The sequence below is a fragment of the Sinohyriopsis cumingii genome, chromosome 1 (genome assembly GCF_028554795.1).
Source record: "Sinohyriopsis cumingii isolate HCF-2022 chromosome 1, ASM2855479v2, whole genome shotgun sequence".
Lineage (NCBI taxonomy): Eukaryota > Metazoa > Mollusca > Bivalvia > Unionida > Unionidae > Sinohyriopsis > Sinohyriopsis cumingii.
This window is the reverse complement of record NC_142961.1, coordinates 97,727,127-97,745,888: the sequence shown is the minus strand read 5'-3', so window position 1 is coordinate 97,745,888 and position 18,762 is coordinate 97,727,127. Positions and strand designations below refer to the sequence as shown.

Genomic DNA, 18,762 nt, shown 5'->3' with positions numbered 1-18,762 from the left:
TGCTGAAAAATGGCGTTAAACCCTACAACAGCAACAACAACAAATTCTGTATTTTTATCAGTGGTAAATAATCACATAATTTATACAAAATCCATTCAAGATCCACTTTTCTTATTCAGATTCTTGTAAATGTTGGCAAGGAATAAGAAAAAATATTTGGTTGGAGTGAAACAATTCATCAGTAGTTCAGTATAAAAAGAAAAACCTATTGACAATGTCTTCTTGTCTTCTACAAATTAGCACAAGGTGACGTGGTTCATAATCCCCCTCCACCTCACTGATTCCATGCCAGTTATCTTAACCCAACTGTATGCTCAGAATAAAGGGTAAATTTCACATGTGTTCCTTGTAAAATGAAGTACTTTACTCATCATTTAATAACCACTTTTATGTGAAGTTGTTCTGTTGATTCGTATCTTGTCTGCTTGTGTCCAGTTTGGTGGCTACACTTCTGTTGTGTCAGGAAGTGAAATATGTTGCACTGAATTTGCATACAGGAAGTATTTTCAAAGCAGAAGAGAAACTTAGCACAAAATGGTTATAAAATGATCTGTATGGTACTTAAATGGTACACAGGGAGCAAATTAAGAATGTCTCTTTTTATCTTGAGACATTTAATTAGAGACTGATCATGCCAATAAAATAAATAAAATTAGCATAGAATCAGGGAGGGTACAGATTTCAAAGTGCACCAGTTTGTCACTTTGCATACATTTTTTTTATACATGGGGATTGGGTGTTGTCAATAGTTTTCCTTCGTCACTAAAAAAACAAGTACCTGTGGCCCAGCCAGATGTTTTGCATCTGTTAAGAAGTAAAATGTAATAGATTTTGTTAGCATTCAACCCCACTCCCCCAACTGGGCTTGTTCTAGATGTGATTTTCCTTGCACAATAAATTGTATGATTTCTTCTGTTTTAAAGACAACACCATAATGTCTTACATGTTGAAAATTGGTAACATGATGTTCTGAAGGCATTGATGCAGTGCAAAACAAAGGGTATGATGACCAAGATGAGTCATACCTGAAGTGACCTAATAGGTTCTATTCAAATCACTGACAACTAACAGGTAGTCTCTTTGAAAGTATTTTTATTATCTTGTCCTGAATGAGAATGACTTACAGATGCTAAGTCTATGTCTGTCTGCAATCTGCATAAAGGAAATACAGTCCATATGTCGACACACAAATGGGCAACACCTATTACTGTCAGACCTTCTAAAGATGGAAAGACCATCAGGTTGCATGAAAAATATACAAATACTGTTATTGCTATGTATGTTTTGTTTGTTTTGTTACTTAGTCTGAGTAGACCCATATCTAAGGGGATGAATGATTGCATTTCACATTCAGAATGAACAAATTGTTATTTACATGATAACCTATTTCGTCATATTTTCTTCATGTTAAATGTTATCTTTAATGATCTTAAGAATAATGATTTAGATGAAATGTGTGGATAACAGTTGCTTGTTCTTTACATTGTTTGTTGTTATTTTATAAAACCATTAATCGGCTAATTTGTGACTGAAATGCAGTGTACTGACTGACTAACACTTGTAATTAGTTTACAGATCTCTTTTTCTCTCCTGCACAAACATACACACACACTGATCCAGTTGAATTCAATAGACCTGACAGCTCTAACATGATAATAACCAAGATGTACAAATTGCATGTCATAAAGGTAATGTTCTCTAGAGAAAATGGTGAGCTTCCTACATTTAAGGGCCGATCTCTCTTGAACTGGTGTGTTTTGATACTCAGTCAGCTGACTGCATGATACACCTCTGCCAGGATTTTCCCTTTAAAATAATGGTAAATGTTATGAATCTTGAATAAAATAGAGAAAGGTGAAAAATAGAAATAATAGAAAAGTTCTCATTATTGTGTAAACCCATGCAGTTTGTTACTGTCATCTTCAATTGTTATTGGAGAATTCATATTGAATTATTTATTCAAAGAAATATGGCATTAAAGATCTATTTATCTGTTATTTTATTCAGATAACTCTACCATTGAATGAATGTATGGCTTAAATTCTTTAAGACACTTGTATTTTAAATCTAACAAAATTGCAATCAGCATACCATGGTAACAAGCGATTAAGTTTATCAGAGGAACTTTACATGTATCTGATGTGATTGTACAAGTACATTTCTCCATCTGTATAGCACTCTTCTTGGGAACCATAAGTAACTCATTTTATAAGTAAGGGGGTCTTATATTGAGGGGTTTTACAAAGGGGCTGTGTTGTTATTGTACTTAAAAAGAAAATATAGCATTCATTATTGTGACTTGACATTATAAAATATAAATTGAAATAAATTGAGTGCAAGTTTGGCAAATATAATAAGATCAGTGACCATACCTGTATTATAAGAAGACAGTGTTACACTGAGGGACTTTATGGTCAGGATGACTGTATTGGGAGGGCACTTTACAAGCAAGGCTGTCTAAATAATACGGTATGTTTCTCATCAATCAAGAACTCAAACCAAGTTGAATAAGCTGTGTAGTAATAATTAGAACTGAATTTAAATACATGATGTTATATGAAAGATTGTTACACTAAGGTCCTTTATAGTGAGACCCACTGTACCTGCTTGTATGTTAACAGGTGCCCTCCAGAGCCAGATCTAGGTATAGTGGTGGAGCTGCAGGCCGCTGGGGGACCTGCAGCAGAACATGACAAACACACATTGATCACACGTGCCTGGACAAAAATCCCGCTCTTTGACAACACATCTCGACTGATTGCAGGCAGATTTAGGATTCCAATGAGAAATGTACCAATTAAACCTTTTCTACATCCTAGCCAGGTTCAGAAGATACCAAAGGTAAGAACAGATTCAAAGTTTGGGTCATTGCAAAGGTAATAATAATAATAATAATAATAACAATAATAATAATAATAATAATAATAATGATAAAGACTCTATTTAATGATGTTAACTCAGTTACAAAACAGAACTAATCTGTCGAGGCCCTCAAATATGTATGTATAGATATATATACAGAGTGCAATCAATCACTATCCATCTCACACCCATATATTAGTAATGTACATTGATATTGTAGACCCAAACTAGTTAACTATACATGTAAATTGCAAACACACTAACAGATGAAGTTACTATCAGTCTTAACTAGTCAAAGTTAAACTCTTTCATAACACATACAGACATATATACAAAACTGTGGCTGGAGGAGGTGGATAGACCTTGTGGTATTAGTTACAATTTAAATTTCATCTCATTTAATATACCAATGGTGCAAAGCATATATGTTAGAAGATTCTTTGATTTCTTTTGGGATATTATTCCATATAATGGCTCTGGAGTATTAAAACATGTTTTTAAATAAATATATTGTTTGTTTGTTTATTTGGTAAGCAATGGAAGATGGGTAGGATACTTATAAATCAAAAATATAGTCCTCTTTTAGCTGTTGTGTGGGGGGTTTTTTTGTTGTTTTTTTTTGTGGTGTAAATCTTCTTTCCTGCTTCTACAAGGATAAAATGAAAGCAAGCTTAAAGTTATAAAAAATTACATCTACTCATTCACAGAGGGAGAAGGAGAGGTAGGGTGAGTTGATTGATGGTTACTTATTGTCAGGTAACTTGATGCCTCATAAAGGTAACATCAAAATTTGGGTTGTTTTCAGTATGGAGATTCAGATCTGTACTACAGAATTGTCAACATGAGAGATGCAGAGATTCACTCTATGGCACAAATTTCTGCCCAGAATTACAATCAGTACCACACACCCCAGGTAAGTAAATCATACAAAGCCATCTTGTGATGTTCTTATGTTCAATATGTACAGTGCAGGTGTGCTGATAGATGGATAGGTAATGGCCTGCTAATGAAGTACGGTACAAAATTGAGGCCATAGAAAAAACATGGTTTTATTTATGTAAATATATGATTAAAACAGTTTGAGATATGTTGCATTTTCAATAAATATTGTTCAGTACAGTTCAGTGTCATTATTGGTGTTATAGCAGATTTTAAGTTTTCTGACCTTTATCCCATTAAGCTCCAGGACAGAACTAAAAATATATATGGATTGTATAACTGTTTTTATTTTTTGAAGCAAATTACTTGGTTCTTTTGTTTCAATAATAATGGTCCAGCCTTCATCTGTACAGTAATGCTTAGGATCTATAAATAAAGTCTTCCATATTCATCTAGACAAGATAGGAAATTCCAATCAAGGGACAAGATTTGTCCTTGAAACAAAACTGGCAGATTACCTGAAGACAAAAATTTGCCAGTAATGTTGGATTTTCATAACCTGTCCACACACAGACATCTGGAAGATTAATAGAGACTTTCATATACATTGGTGTAAAGCTGGAAGATCCCATTCAAGAGTCAGAATTTGGATTCAGGAATGACGACTGTTTAGACCCTTAAAAAAATGGGGGGATATTTCCTTATCTCTCATAAACGAATATATAATTGACCGTTTTTTCTTCTTCTGATCTCTGTATCAGATAAAATGTACAGATGATAAATTACTGTAGGATGAAACTTCTGATAGATGCCATTTGTTTCAAAAGCAGGATGATGATTCACTTTATGTTATCAGGTACATTCATGTGGCATGCATTTTTCCCACATGGCTGTCTCACATGGGCAAACTGGATCACAAATGTGTAGGTAGGAGAAAAAGTAACTTAAAGTTTAAACTCGAAAAAACAATATTTGATGGATGAGAAAAGTTTTCCATAATTTTTAATTACTTTTGTCTCATGCTTTTAAAATTTGTATGAATTTCAAACAAAATTCTTTGCATTAGCATTGGGTCTTGTTTATTTTTAAATCAATATCACATTTATAATTTTGAAAATATTTTTCTATCTAGATACCAAATGATGCATATGGCCACAAGCCAGTCAGGTATCAGGACTGAGACTCATAGAAAGTTCCTAAATGATTTCATTATCCTTCAGATTTATCCCCACAGAAAACAGCCATCTTGAAGGGCTACCTTCCCTATGAAACAGACAAAAAATGGGCTCCGTAATGAATCATGTAATTTGTCATGTTGCCCTGGCTTATTTTTTTTGAAGCAATAACCAAAGATATATCCAGGTTATTTTGTGTTTCTGTTGCTCAATATACTCACATTGCCCTGTCTATAAATTCTTTAATAAAACTGCTTCGAAAATTGACTCTCAAGATGGCTGATAAAAAGACATTTTGTAGAGGAGGTAAATCTGAAGAATACTGACAACTAGCTAAACTGACACTAATTTACACTAGACCATAATTACTTATCATTTATAATCATTTTATCATATTTGCTTGTGTGTAATATGGTAGCAGATCAGGGCCTGTATTGTTCATCCTACTTGAGGTTTACACTGAATAGCATAGACTCAGGTCTTTCAGCCCATTAAATGATGGCAGATTTAGGTCCATGCAGTTTTTAGTTGGGTTCACATCATAAATGGTTAAATATAGTAATGTAGAAACTATTTTATTAGTTCCCACGGCTATAAGATCAAGTGGGTTTTTGGTGTGGCCCAGCATCAGTCATGTATCGTCAGTTGTGTGTTGTCTGTCATCTAGCCATCAACTTTTTCCTATTTTAAACTATTTTAATGACCACATGACTTTTGACCAAGCTTAGCAGAGAGCATCCTGGCATTAAGGGCTTTCAAAGAGTAAAATTGATGCCACTCCACAATTAAATATGGCCACTATTACTAAAAATATAAAAGCTTCAAAATGACATCATCTCAAAAGACTTTCAACAGAATTTGACTTAATTTGAATCAAAAGCATCCTGCATTGAAGTGTTTTCAATTTTCTTTTTCAAATTAAATTATGCTGATCTGCTATCAGATATGACTACTATTATATATACAAAATATAGAGAATTCTTAAAAGAAACTGTTCAATAAAATCTGGCAAAAGTTACTTTCACATTTTAAAAAATGTTATGCCAGTCTACTATCAAGAATGGCCACTGTTGCTAAAACTAGAAGAAAGTTTTACTTGACAGGCAAAAGAGCTTCTAAATCTATACAAATGATGCAGATTTGCCACCAAATATGGCTGCAGTAACTAGAATATTGAAACAAATTTAATCAACTTCATCTAAAAACTGACTGCTCAGCAGAATTTGACTGAATCTGACAGAAAGCATCCTGGCATGAAGGGCTTTACATTTTATATAACAGTGTTGATCGACACTATTTGTGGCTGCTGTTACTTAAAATAGAGAAAATTTAAATTACTTACCAGGAAATGCTCAGCAGAATTTGATCTAATTTGACACATATCGATCTCTTGTTTTAATTGATATCCAGGTTTTAATATAACTAGTACATGCAAGCAAGAGGCTAGAGAGTGCTTTCACTTTAGAATCAATTTGTGCAATATAAACGTCAACACTGTTGTTTTTCATCAACATGATTCTGTTCAAGCACTGTATACGTTTTATTTATAAAGAAAAATCTCTGTGTGTGTATGTATATATATATATATATATATATATATATATATATATATATATATATATATATATATATATTTATATATATATATTATGACTGCAGATGGCTTTACTGCTAACAAAAATAAGAAATAAAAATGATAGTAGTCATGTACATGAATTATTTTAGGTGTTTGGCATGCACGCAAAAAATTATCAAAAATAGTTGGCTAACAGATATTGAAGACGGGTAGTAACTCAGATAAACCTTCTTGATAACTTGTTTATTTTTCCAATTTGAAGTCTTTCAGTATTTCATGCTAAACTCTTTTCTTCATATATTGAAATTTAGAATAACTATATTCCTTAAGATAAACATTGTGCAATCCTGGTGGAAAATGTTAATTTTTTTTAGCAGCTCTACATCTGAAAGTAGAACTAACCTTTAGATTAGACAAGTAAGTGCAGTAAGGTCATCTAAATATATTCTTATGCTTGCATTCTTCACAATCACCTCATCTTAAAACAGTTGCCCATTGTTTGAATCACTCATTGTCGTTTAAATTTCAAGCAGAATTAAATTATTTTTTATAAAATAAACACAGAACATTTATAAAACATTACAAAATAATAGATACCTGAAAATGCATAAAAAAATGTTATGATTATGACTGAATTTTGCTGTTTGTTGGCTTTTACAAGTTTCGTACCGTACTTCATTACCATGCCAATGAGGTTGTTTTGGCGAATGCGAGCACTACTAATCAAATAATATCTCTCTGACTTCCACAGTATTAAAAAATATCTGCACATCACAAGTAGTTTTTTATTTTTTCCTTAAGCCTTTGCAAGAAAGAAATGTTGTATTTTTATGCCTGATCTGATTGGTTGGCCAGGTTTTTGAAGTTTTTTTTTCTTCTCACTACTTGATGCTTTGATTTTAAGTTGATTCTTAGATTATCAACTTTTTCTGATTCAGCTATTTTTACCATACCTAGAATCATTGCCATTTTATTTTAACAGCTGAGCTATCTATATTTAACAACAGCTGTATTTTAGTATTAACTGTTGAGCTATCTATATTTAACAACAGCTGTATTTTAGTATTAACTGTTGAGCTATCTATATTTAACAACAGCTGTATTTTAGTATTAACTGTTGAGCTATTTATATTTAACAACAGCTGTATTTTAGTATTAACTGTTGAGCTAACTATATTTAACAACAGCTGTATTTTAGTATTAACTGTTGAGCTATCTATATTTAACAACCAACACGTATGTAGTTATGACTGATATTCACTAGATTTAACTATATACTTTATTAGCTGGAGCACACATTCTGACTTGTAGTCATATTATACTTATTTAGCTATTACTAAATTCACTTTATCTTCTTAATGCAGTTAAATCATGGGACTATTTATTTTTGGAAGAGGGGAACTTGTCATTGTACATGTATTTGGAAATGTTATTTGGTTTCCATAGATAGCTGAACATTTTGGACTGTCACTGGGAATTAAAAGTAACTTTTACCTTATAGTTTTTAATATAGTTTGATTACACTTGTTTTGCAGATAATTCGAACACCTGTACCCCCACCCCCTTCTATACCCCCACCTCCAAGTCCAGTGTCAATCAAGTCTGGAAGGTAATATCACTGTTTAACGACCAGAATTTAAGAGAGATGTAAAGTTTTAAGAGCTCTATGAATTTGGAGTTAATTTATGTTAAAGACAATTTGTTATTGTTTTTTGTTAATTTGAAAGCATAGAGATCCTAAATACACCTCTCCCTCAGTAAAACAGGGTTTATATACATTGACCACAGCATAAGTGAGGGTGTGAGATAGTGAGTGAGACTTCAATTTAATTTATTTTACTGGCCATTGACCAGAGTAATATTCATCTATCCCTCTGCTAACACAAGTCTTTTATTATTACTCCACCTAGACTGTTTGGATGATTGCCTTAAAACTTTCCACACACATTCATCCCTAGGTCTAGTTGGTCCTACATGAAACTGGAGCTTCTGAGAAATCCAATATGACTGCCACTGCAGCCATCTTGAAAATGTTATTCATGTTACTCCTCCTGATTAATGTCCAGTTCATCCTAAATAAAACTACTGGTGATCTGATGTCGTATATGGCCACCTTGACAGCCATCTTTAAAACTTTGTTATTGCTACTTTTAAACAGAAAGTCATATTGACATGGCTTTTTCATCAGAAGATGTCTTGTGATGTCTAGTTGGTTCTATACGAAAATGGTTCTGCTTGGACATATTAAAAATATTATTGCTACTTGTGCTGAATGGATGGTCATATCAGCATGGGGTTTTCAGTAAAGGACTTTCAATGTCCAACCTAAATCAAAATGTTGATGTCTGGATATCCAATATAGTTGCCACAGCAGCCATCTTTAAAATATTGTTGTAGTATTCTTCTTGAACTGAAAGTTTTATCTGCATGACATTTTCACCAGAAGACTTCTTATGATGTCTATTTGGTTGCAAATGAAAATGGTACCACTTGTACATCAAGTAAAGTCAGCACTATGACCGTCTTGAAAATCTTGTTATCATACTCCACCTGGATAGCCATATCAACATGGAGTTTTCACTAAATGACTTCTTATGATATCTTGTTTGTTCTAAAGGAAAATCGTGCCAATCAAATATGATATGGCCACCACAAAAGCCATCTTTAAAATCTTGTTAGTATTAATCCTCCTCAACTGAAAATCATATCATAACAGGGTTTGCTACAGAAGATTTCTTATGGTGTCTAGTATGTACTAAATGAAAACAGTGCCAATAAGACATCACTGTGTCTTCACCAAAAGACTGATTATGATTAGCTGGTCCTGAGTGAAAATTGTGCCAATCTGACTCAAATCTGTCTATCATGGCAGCCATCTTGAACATTTTCTCATTGCTACTGCTTCTGATTAGAAAGTGATATTGACATGGGGTTTTCACCAGAAGACTTTTTAAGTTATCTAGTTGGCTCTAAATGAAGCTGATGTTGAACTGACCTCAAATATGGTCATCATAGTAGCCATCCTGAAAATTAAAAATTGAAAGTCATATTATTGTAGTGATTTCACCAGAAGACTTTCTGTGTTGTCTTGTTGGTAATGAATGAAGCTGATGCTCATCTGACATCTAATATGTTGGACCTCTTGAAAATCTTGCTACTCTTCCAGAATTAATGTTCATATTGACATGGGGTTTCCACCCAAGGGCATTTTATGATACCTAGTTGGTCCTAAATGATAATGATGCTCTGTAGGCATCTAATATGGCTGCCACAATGCACATATTGACAATTTTGTCACTGATTTTTTCTGAATGGATCATTATTTTTTCATGGGGTTTCACCAGGAGTCTTCTAATGATGACTATTTTATACTAAATGAAAATGGTAGCGATCTTACATCCAATATAGCTACATCAGTCACTAGTTTGAAATGTTATTGTTCAGAAATATCAGAAATGGTTTCAACACTTGGTAGTTAAAAAGAAGAAATGGCCATATCTTGAATTCCTGGAAATTCTTTTTGGACAATATAGCTTCAATCCCTTTTTTGGGACTCATGTTTGTTAAATTTGTTTTTACATTTATGAGGAAAGGGTGAGGGTGTGCTAGCACCTATCAACAATAAACAGCTGTTAACAGTCCCCAAAATGCTGCATCTTGATTAATAAATATTAGTCCCCCAAAAATGAAATGTAGAGAAAAGACAGCATATATATATATATATATATATATATATATATATATATATATATATATATATATATATAGTCATTGTTAAAGTATAATGTATTTTCCTGAAGAGCATCCATCACAATGATCTGAAAGTGCTTGAAATAATAAAGAATATAAAATAACTGATATTGAGTTGAATTAACAATTTCTCAAGGTCCTTGTCAGTGGGCATTAGATGAAGCAGTCATGTTTTAACTGTTTATCTGCTAATATGTTTGTATATTTCTCTTTTATTTCTTCTTATTATCAAAGGTTAATAGGACATTTTAAAATTAAACATTGGTGAATACTATATGATTGAACTTGACAGGACTTACTGGTACTATATGATATCCATATCATTATGGATCCTATAGTGTTATATAAGCAGGTTCTTCAGCTGTAGACCGCTCCGGTGGCCTAGTGGTTAAAGCTTACGCCTTGGATGCAGTAGGTCGTGGGTTTGATCCCCAGCCGAGTCATACCAGAGGCTTACAAGAATGGTACTAAATGCTGGCACTCAGCATTAAGAGGTTAGTGTTAGGACTGGTCAGCCTGGTGTCATGATAATGTGACTAATGGGACATTATGCTACATGTCTGCAGCATGATGCCCCAGTGCTAGACATCACTATAAACTGTCACACTGCAAACATTGTAGCGATATGACTGAAAAATTGTTAAAGCTATGTTAAAAATCCAGATCACACACACACTCTCTTCAGCTGTATGGTGTATTGGGTGAGTGGTGTAAAAGGAAACTCTATATGCTTTAAAACAAATGGCTTCAGAAAAGAAAACCAGTATATTAATGTCTCTTTTTATATGTTTCTGAGCTAAATGCTGCTTCATTGATAATCATTTTGAATTGACTGACATCAGTTTGTGTTTGCTTCAAATTACATCCTGCACTAGCCTGTACAGTTTCCTTTATATATACATATATTTACCTGAAAACATTCCTAAATCAGACTCAGATGGAAACAAAAGCTTTGACCATTTTACAGAGGTGGCTTTTTAAAGAAGGATTATTAGTAATAAAGAAACTGTGTTGGGACAAAAATAATTGGCCAGTCTACACATGTAGCCAGCTAATAGAGGGTTTATTTTAAGGAACTTTGTATATGGCATGCTGAAATGAATTATAACTGAAGTTAGTACCAAATATTCCTAAATATATCTGGAAAATGTGAACACCAGGGGTGGGATGGATTTAATATGAATTTTGTGGGTGGGTGTGGGGTTGGAATATGACATAAAAAGTAAGGTGGATTTGTGATTCAAGTTGATCTAGCTAATATAATTATTATTATAATTTATGTTATTATAAAACATTTATACAATAAATAATTGTATTTGTAGATATTCAAATTATAGGTAAGATATCTATTGACCATCATTTCTACCTGAAAACCTAATTTCCCTCTAAATTGTGCTTTTGTCTCTATTGTTAAACCGTTTGTATGATATATTCATACAGTGGAACCCCGCTATAACGCGCCCCGCCATAACGCGAATTCGGATATAACGCGGTCATAGCATGGCTCCCGAAATTTCGTAAATTCATTCACACATGGAGAAAAAAAATTTGGAGAAAAGTAAAAAAAACAAAACAAGAAATTAACTTCATTTTGGGCATGAGATTAGTTGTGACTTTTAAAATAATATGATCGTGGCATGGTTCCTGAAATTTGAAATTCATTTACATGTATTTTTATCGGACCGTGAAAATATTTGTTTAACTTATGAGAAATAGTGTGTAAAACGTTTATTATAATTTGGTGGAAGAATTCGCGTATGACTTTTAATAATAAACGATCGGAACTTAACAATTTATCCAGGTTCTTTAAGTGATTTTGGAGAAGTGATCGTGTATGAATTCTAAAATAATACGATATATATAACGTACGAGAAATAGTGTGTACAACGCTTGGCTTCTGAAATTTATCAATTTGAACAGGTTGTGGTGAAGCTCCGTATTCTACTCTAGAAGAGAAAACTGGTTTCATTAGGTTTTTTGAATTGTTAAGCCGAAGTAAACATTATCGGAAGTGTTACTTATTGCGGATCCATGAGTAAAGCCAGTAAATCGTCTTTGTGATTGTCTTCCATGAATTCTGTATACAGTCGTTGCTCAAACAATAGCCGACATGGGCTTCTTATTTAACTGCAATCACAGCCAAGCAGCAGACAAAGCTGTGGTTGATACAAGAGTCACACAATTTAATAAACATCAAAGGACGAAAGCCGCCAACATGTATGCTGTGCTTGGCGGTGTGATCAAACAACAAACAGTTGAAAGTAAATAATATCCACTTTATTATCTGTAAATTAAAAGGGTATGAAATTGTACATCCGTTCAGCTTAATTTTGTTTTATATAAAAAGTGATTCGTAACCATTGCAGGCCTTCATTACTTAGTTATCGAGCTTTATCTGTGTACGTTGTTTGCTTATATAAAAAAAATCTGAAATAAAAGTTATTTGCACGCTGAAATCATGCGTTGATTGTTAATTATTCTTGCAGTTGTCGCATATGATAAAATTTTAGCGGTATGAAATTTGTACAGACACCGTATGTAGACCCGGGAATAGCTGCATGCAATGACCATACGATATCAGACGGCAAGTAAATGGTTTCAATATTTTGTTCATCCTATATTTTACACGACGAATTCAGACTATTACAAAATTATTGAATATTTTAAATCTGTACGATTTTCAATGAAATTACATCCATTATGGATGAACTGCATGCCACGACGGCACGGTAGCATACGGTGTTGATACACTTTTCATGATATAGCGATAGTCTGGTATTATCAGTCAATCTGTATTATCGTTCAAACAAATAAAAATTAGTAAATGTTTTTAATGCACAGTAATAACCTATAAATATATTAGCCATCGATTATTTTGAATATATCTTAATTAATGCATTCCAGTTAATATTCATCTGATGATAAACCGACTTTTGATCATTGTACATGTATACACGTATAAGTTCTCGGAAAAAAAGTTAAATATTGTAAAACCCTGCATTAACGCGACCCTGCTTTTAACGCGATCCGATTTTATGGACCCCGATCATCGCGTTATAGCGGGGTTCCACTGTGTATAAAATCCCTTGATACCTTTTGTATTTGTTTTTCGTGTTTTTTTATCAACTCTTATAAACCCCATTTTAGTTAAAATCCCCAGCTCTCCTTTAGCCTCAGTCTTCTGATTATTCCTCTAATTTTTCTCTCCTTCCCAGTTTTGTATATGTAATATATGTGTCTTGCTATAACTGTGACAAGCAGCATCGCACTCATATGTATGAGAATGACATAAGTGACAAAATATGTTCATTTACTACAAGTGATAGTAATTCGTACAGTTAAAGATTAACAAGAATGTCCATATGTTTGCCCAATTTTGCAGCCCACTTCTGAGGGAACAAAGTAAAACATCATTGCAAGCAAAGACTACTTCCACTGGTATCCCTAAATTTTCCCCCACACCTGTGGTCAGCAGATTAAGGTCTGAATTCACTCACATGCTTGCAAAGTGGTAAAAGACACATGGTATACAGCAAAGGACAAAGCCAATGGGAGGGTGTCTAAAGCACTGTGAATTGGTGGTGGATAGTTTTTATGCAAATGCAACAAATGTGTATTTTATTTACTTCAAAATTGTGTGATATAACACTTGTTTCTCCAGTGTCTGCCAAGGCCATGTTTGTCACAGCTGCCTGTACAATTTTGTGAGCTTGACTAGTCATTGACCAGAAGGGCTTATGGATGATATATTGTATGTAATATGTTATCACAAGTTTTATTTTGCTCCTAAACTACTTTGAGGATTGCCATGAAACTTCACACAATTCATTGCAAAGTTTAGTTCGTCATAAATGAAAAGGGTGTTGCTCTGACATGGACTTTATTTACTTTGTGAGTGATTAGGTCAAATTTACACATTGATAAATACCCAGCCATTATCATTTAATCCTTATAATTCCAATTTACTTCCTTCCTAAAATTAGATCAGCAGATTTAATCAACAAAACATTAACTTTTATGTAGATCAAAGTTTTCTTTCATTAGCCTCTTAACTGCGATAGAATACATAGTCCTATCTTCGCTAGCCAAGATTCATCGATTCTTTATACTGTGATACAGGGTAGAATGTCATAGCAGGTCATGCCAGTGATATACTATTATGATCATTATTTTAATGTATAAAAATGGTTGTTGTGGTTAAACTAGGAATATTCCTTTTGTTTGAAAATTACACTTGCATATGGCACATGTTTTTATAGCATTGTCATTGTTACTTTCTACGCATTTTGATCTTTCAAAAGCAAAATTGTGTCCAATTATAGTGACATTCCTTGGTTGACATATTACCATGACCTTTAATAACTGCTGCTGTAACATGTTGTTGAGATGAAATGCAATAATTTCTGAAGATTGGCTTCTAAAGCCTGCCATATGTTTTCTTCTGCGAAAGGGGTGAGTGTTGGAGTGCAGGAAGGTCTGTGCAATTACACTGAAGCTGTGGCTTGTCATTTTTGATCGGAAATCACAGGAGTGGGTGGGTGGGATCTTGTTATCATTATTAGGGCGTAAAACATTGATATAGATAAAACTTCACATCAAAGGATCTGGTAAGAGGGAACAAAAAGTAGTCCACAGAATTTATTGATGTGTAAAAAAAATTCCAGATCAGTAATCATGTGACCGTTTACATCCAATCAGAGAGTAGAAAATGCAGTCAATTTATAAAAATCAGAATTATGATATTTTGAATTTTTTTAACACTACTCTTCCTGAATGGATGGTCATATCAACATGGGGTTTTCACTTCTTATGATATCTTGTATGTCCTAAATCAAAAGTGTGCCTATTTACTGTCCAATATGTCCACCAGAGCAGCCATCTTGAATAGTTACTCAAACCTGTCTTTAGCTGCCCCTCATGGAAGAAGGCAAAATTGGCAGTGGCACACAGGTGACTACTATGCACAGGTTCACCTTTTAAAATTGTTTTTTGAACAAATATTATACATCATCATCTTTACATTATCAAGAGGTGCCCCAGGTGGTCTAAAGCATGTGCTCACTTTTACGTATCACTGCTGTTTCACCTCTGTTTGCATGGGTTTGAGTTATGGGTTGTGACCCATGAACCAAAATTTCACCTTTCTACAGACATGATTTTAATATTAAATGACCCTGACCCTAATAAAAAGGGATATAACTAATATATTCACAAAGTCCAACTTTTTTCTTTAAAGAAAAATTTAATTCTCAGGCAAATAAATGATGATATCTAACCATTCCATTTCCATTGGCATAAAAAGGTGACTTCATTTCTGCTGCAATAACATAATTACTTTTCCCACCATCCAGCAATCATACTGCATTGACCCTCTACCCTAACAATAAAAACTGCCTTGCTTTTGAATTTGAGATATTGACACATTTGAGTTACAATGATTGAGTGACTGGAGTTATGAGTACATGTGAGATGAGAAATATTTGTGCATCAATTCAGATGATATTCATTTATCAAAATAATGCCTTCCTCATGAAGCAAAAATTCAGATTGCATAAACAGTTAGTATACATAAGCATTAGTGACCACTTAAGACCAGGAAAATCCATTGTTTAGTTAAGAAACACCTGACTGCAGAAGGCAGGTGAGTATTATGTGTACAGGACATTTATATATGAAATTTGCTAGGCAGAATGAACATTGTGTACAGGTGACCACTGAGTAAAGGTGACTGTTAGGATAGGTTTCACTATATTGCTATTCCTTCTCAGCAGAAGTCATATTGAAATGGAGTTTTCTTCAGAAGACATCTTATGATGCCTGGCTGGTTCTGAATAAAAATGGTACCAGCCATGCATTCTATATGGCTTCCACATAGGCCATTTTGAAAGTCTTGTTACCATTACAGTACTGCACCTGAATGGATCATTATATCAGGTTTTGACTTAAAGATTTTGTATGATGTCTGGTTGGTCCTTAATATGGTGTCCACCACAGCAGCCAACTGGAAAATCTTAATATTACTACTTGTCCTATTTGGTCATAAACAAAAATGGTACCCATCCAATATCCACTCTGGCCACCATCTTGAATATCTTGTTATCACTCATCCTCTTGAGTGGAAATTCATAATAGCATGGAGTTTTCACCGGAAGACTTTTCTTATGAAACCAGGTTGGTTCTAAATGAAAATGGTGACAATATGACACTCAGAATGGTCACCATGGAAGCTATCTTGAAAATCATGTTGCAGATCCTAAATTGAAAGTCACATGAACATGGTTTTTTCACCAGAAATGGTACCATTCTAACCACAAATGTGATGATATGGCAGCCACCCTGACATTTTCTTGCTGCTACTTCTCCTAAATGGAAAGTTTTATTGGCATGAGGTTTTCACCAGAAGACTTCTTATGTTGACTTGTTGGTCCTGAATGAAAATGGTGCCATTCAGATGTCCAATATGGACACCACAACAGCCATCTTGAAAATCTTCATATGATGTCCAACTGGGGATGTTCTGATGCTTAGGTGGCACTCTACGGTTTCGTATTTTGCATAGGTTAGAATTTTCAAGAAAAAGAATTTCCCCTGCTTTCCTCACTGGTTATACTGGCTATTTAAAAAAGACCTTGTAGATCTTAGGTATAATTCAAAGAACCTTTAATTCCCTTTATTTTCATGTATGATTGATGGGTGTAATATGGGTTATAGAGTATACAGCTTGGCCTTACTCCAGATGTGCACCTTTCAAAAAAGTGCTAGCTCTACTTGGTCATTTTCACTTGCTGAACTTCAGAGGTAAATTGTATAAAAAAGAGCTGATAACTTTTTTTACATTTTATATATTTGGTAATTCATTCATTGCACTTTCAGAAGCTGGTATTGTCTAGTCTGGCAAAATTAATTTTCCCTATTTTAATAGCTGCTATGGATAGTGTAATTTAGACTAATTCAGGCTGATTTTTTAGCACATGGGAGCAGTCATTTTTGTTAGCAGTGTGCTTAAATCATGTACAATTTCCAAAAGTACAATATCCAAAGAAATATCATCCACATTACATTAATGTAGCATAGAGGTGTGCCAACATTCTTTCCACTGTGCATGTTTTAAATTCAAATAACTTCACCTTACATAGGTCACTCTCTCAAAAGTACATAATAACTGATGAGCGCCCCCTTAATACGGCCACCTTGATAGCTGTCTTCAAAATTTTGTTATTACTACTTTTGATTGGAAAGTCATATTGACATGGGGGGTTTCATCATAACTGAATCAAATGTTTCACATGGAACTGGGATTTTCAGAACCTTCTAACTGAGAAACATTATATCAAAAATCATATTTGTCATATTTTTTATACTTGTCTTTGATGTTAGACGCTCATGTAGTAAACAATTTATGCTGATATGACTATTCTCAGAGATTGTATGAATATTTTCATAACATAATTTTGTATAATACATCTTATCGTAAGAAGAAAATATGATAAATCAGTAAGTTTTACCATCTGATGAAAGTATCAACATGCATGTATATGTATCAGCTGATGAATTATAACAGTCACTTTTATGTGAATATGTCTTTTCGCTTTAACTTAAAGATTAGTAAATTAGTAAATTATTTATTTGGCTGGAAGAAATTGCAAAAGGATGTGTATTTTATTAAGCTGCCTTGATTAGTCAACATACAGGTAGAGAATGATTGCTAAAGGATATTTAAATTATTTAGTAAAAAAATACACAAAATTAGCATATATCTTTCATCCTTTAAATGTATTGAACCAGCAACCCGTGATTCTAAAGTACCAATGATGAATGAAGTGAGGTGGTTATCAAGACTTTGTTACCTGGTGCCTGTGTTAAGCCTTTGCTGTTTACTGATTATGATTGATGAGTGACTATCTCATCTTTGTTATTATACCTTTGTTATTTAAATGATAGCCAGAGTTTAGCTGGCTTAGGCACATCAGGTGTTTAAAATGATATAATTGAACTAATTATCTCAGGTGGACCACAGAAAGAAAACACTAAAACCACTTAAATGTTGCAACAAAGGAATGTTTTAACAAAGCCATGGAATTCATAGTCATTATGAATTTTGCTGGGGAAATTAAACTCAAATATTATAACAGAGAAAATGTTGTATTCAAGAACATAATTAATCTTTACTGTGTAGTGTTATTTTCCTGAATTGTAATGAAATTTTGTTCAGTAATCCCCTCCCACCCCAACCCCTGTTTTTGAAGGTAGCATTATGTGTAAATTATTAGACTAAAAGAGCAAACTGGTTCTATATTAGTGACAAATTGAAAACATTAGATTTATAGATTTTTCTATGAATATGTTTAATATTGATTAATATTTATTATTCTTTGAAAGATTTTTGTATGTAATTTTTTATCTAAAACTTGGTATATATTTCTTTAATTAAATTTCCACAGGACTGAAGTTTTCTTAGGGATTAGGAAATGTCAGTATACTGTACAGGAATAAATATTTTTGGTTGAGATGAGTTAGGTT

The 18,762-nt window shown here is 33.4% G+C and overlaps 1 protein-coding gene across 6 annotated transcripts in view; it reads left to right on the top strand.

Moving 5' to 3' along the window:
• Window positions 1–18,762, top strand: part of LOC149807406 (uncharacterized) — a 223,339-nt gene that overhangs the window by 142,951 nt on the left and 61,626 nt on the right. For all 6 annotated transcript variants that reach the window (XR_016422584.1, XM_089966453.1, XM_089966445.1 and 3 more), the window contains 3 exons: window positions 2,622–2,841; window positions 3,668–3,775; window positions 4,874–4,908. Coding sequence is in view for 5 of the 6 variants with exons in the window: in XM_089966453.1 (XP_089822579.1) it covers window positions 2,622–2,841; window positions 3,668–3,775; window positions 4,874–4,908 (363 nt within the window). In the remaining variant the exon portion in view is untranslated. The remainder of the gene's footprint in view (window positions 1–2,621; window positions 2,842–3,667; window positions 3,776–4,873; window positions 4,909–18,762) is intronic.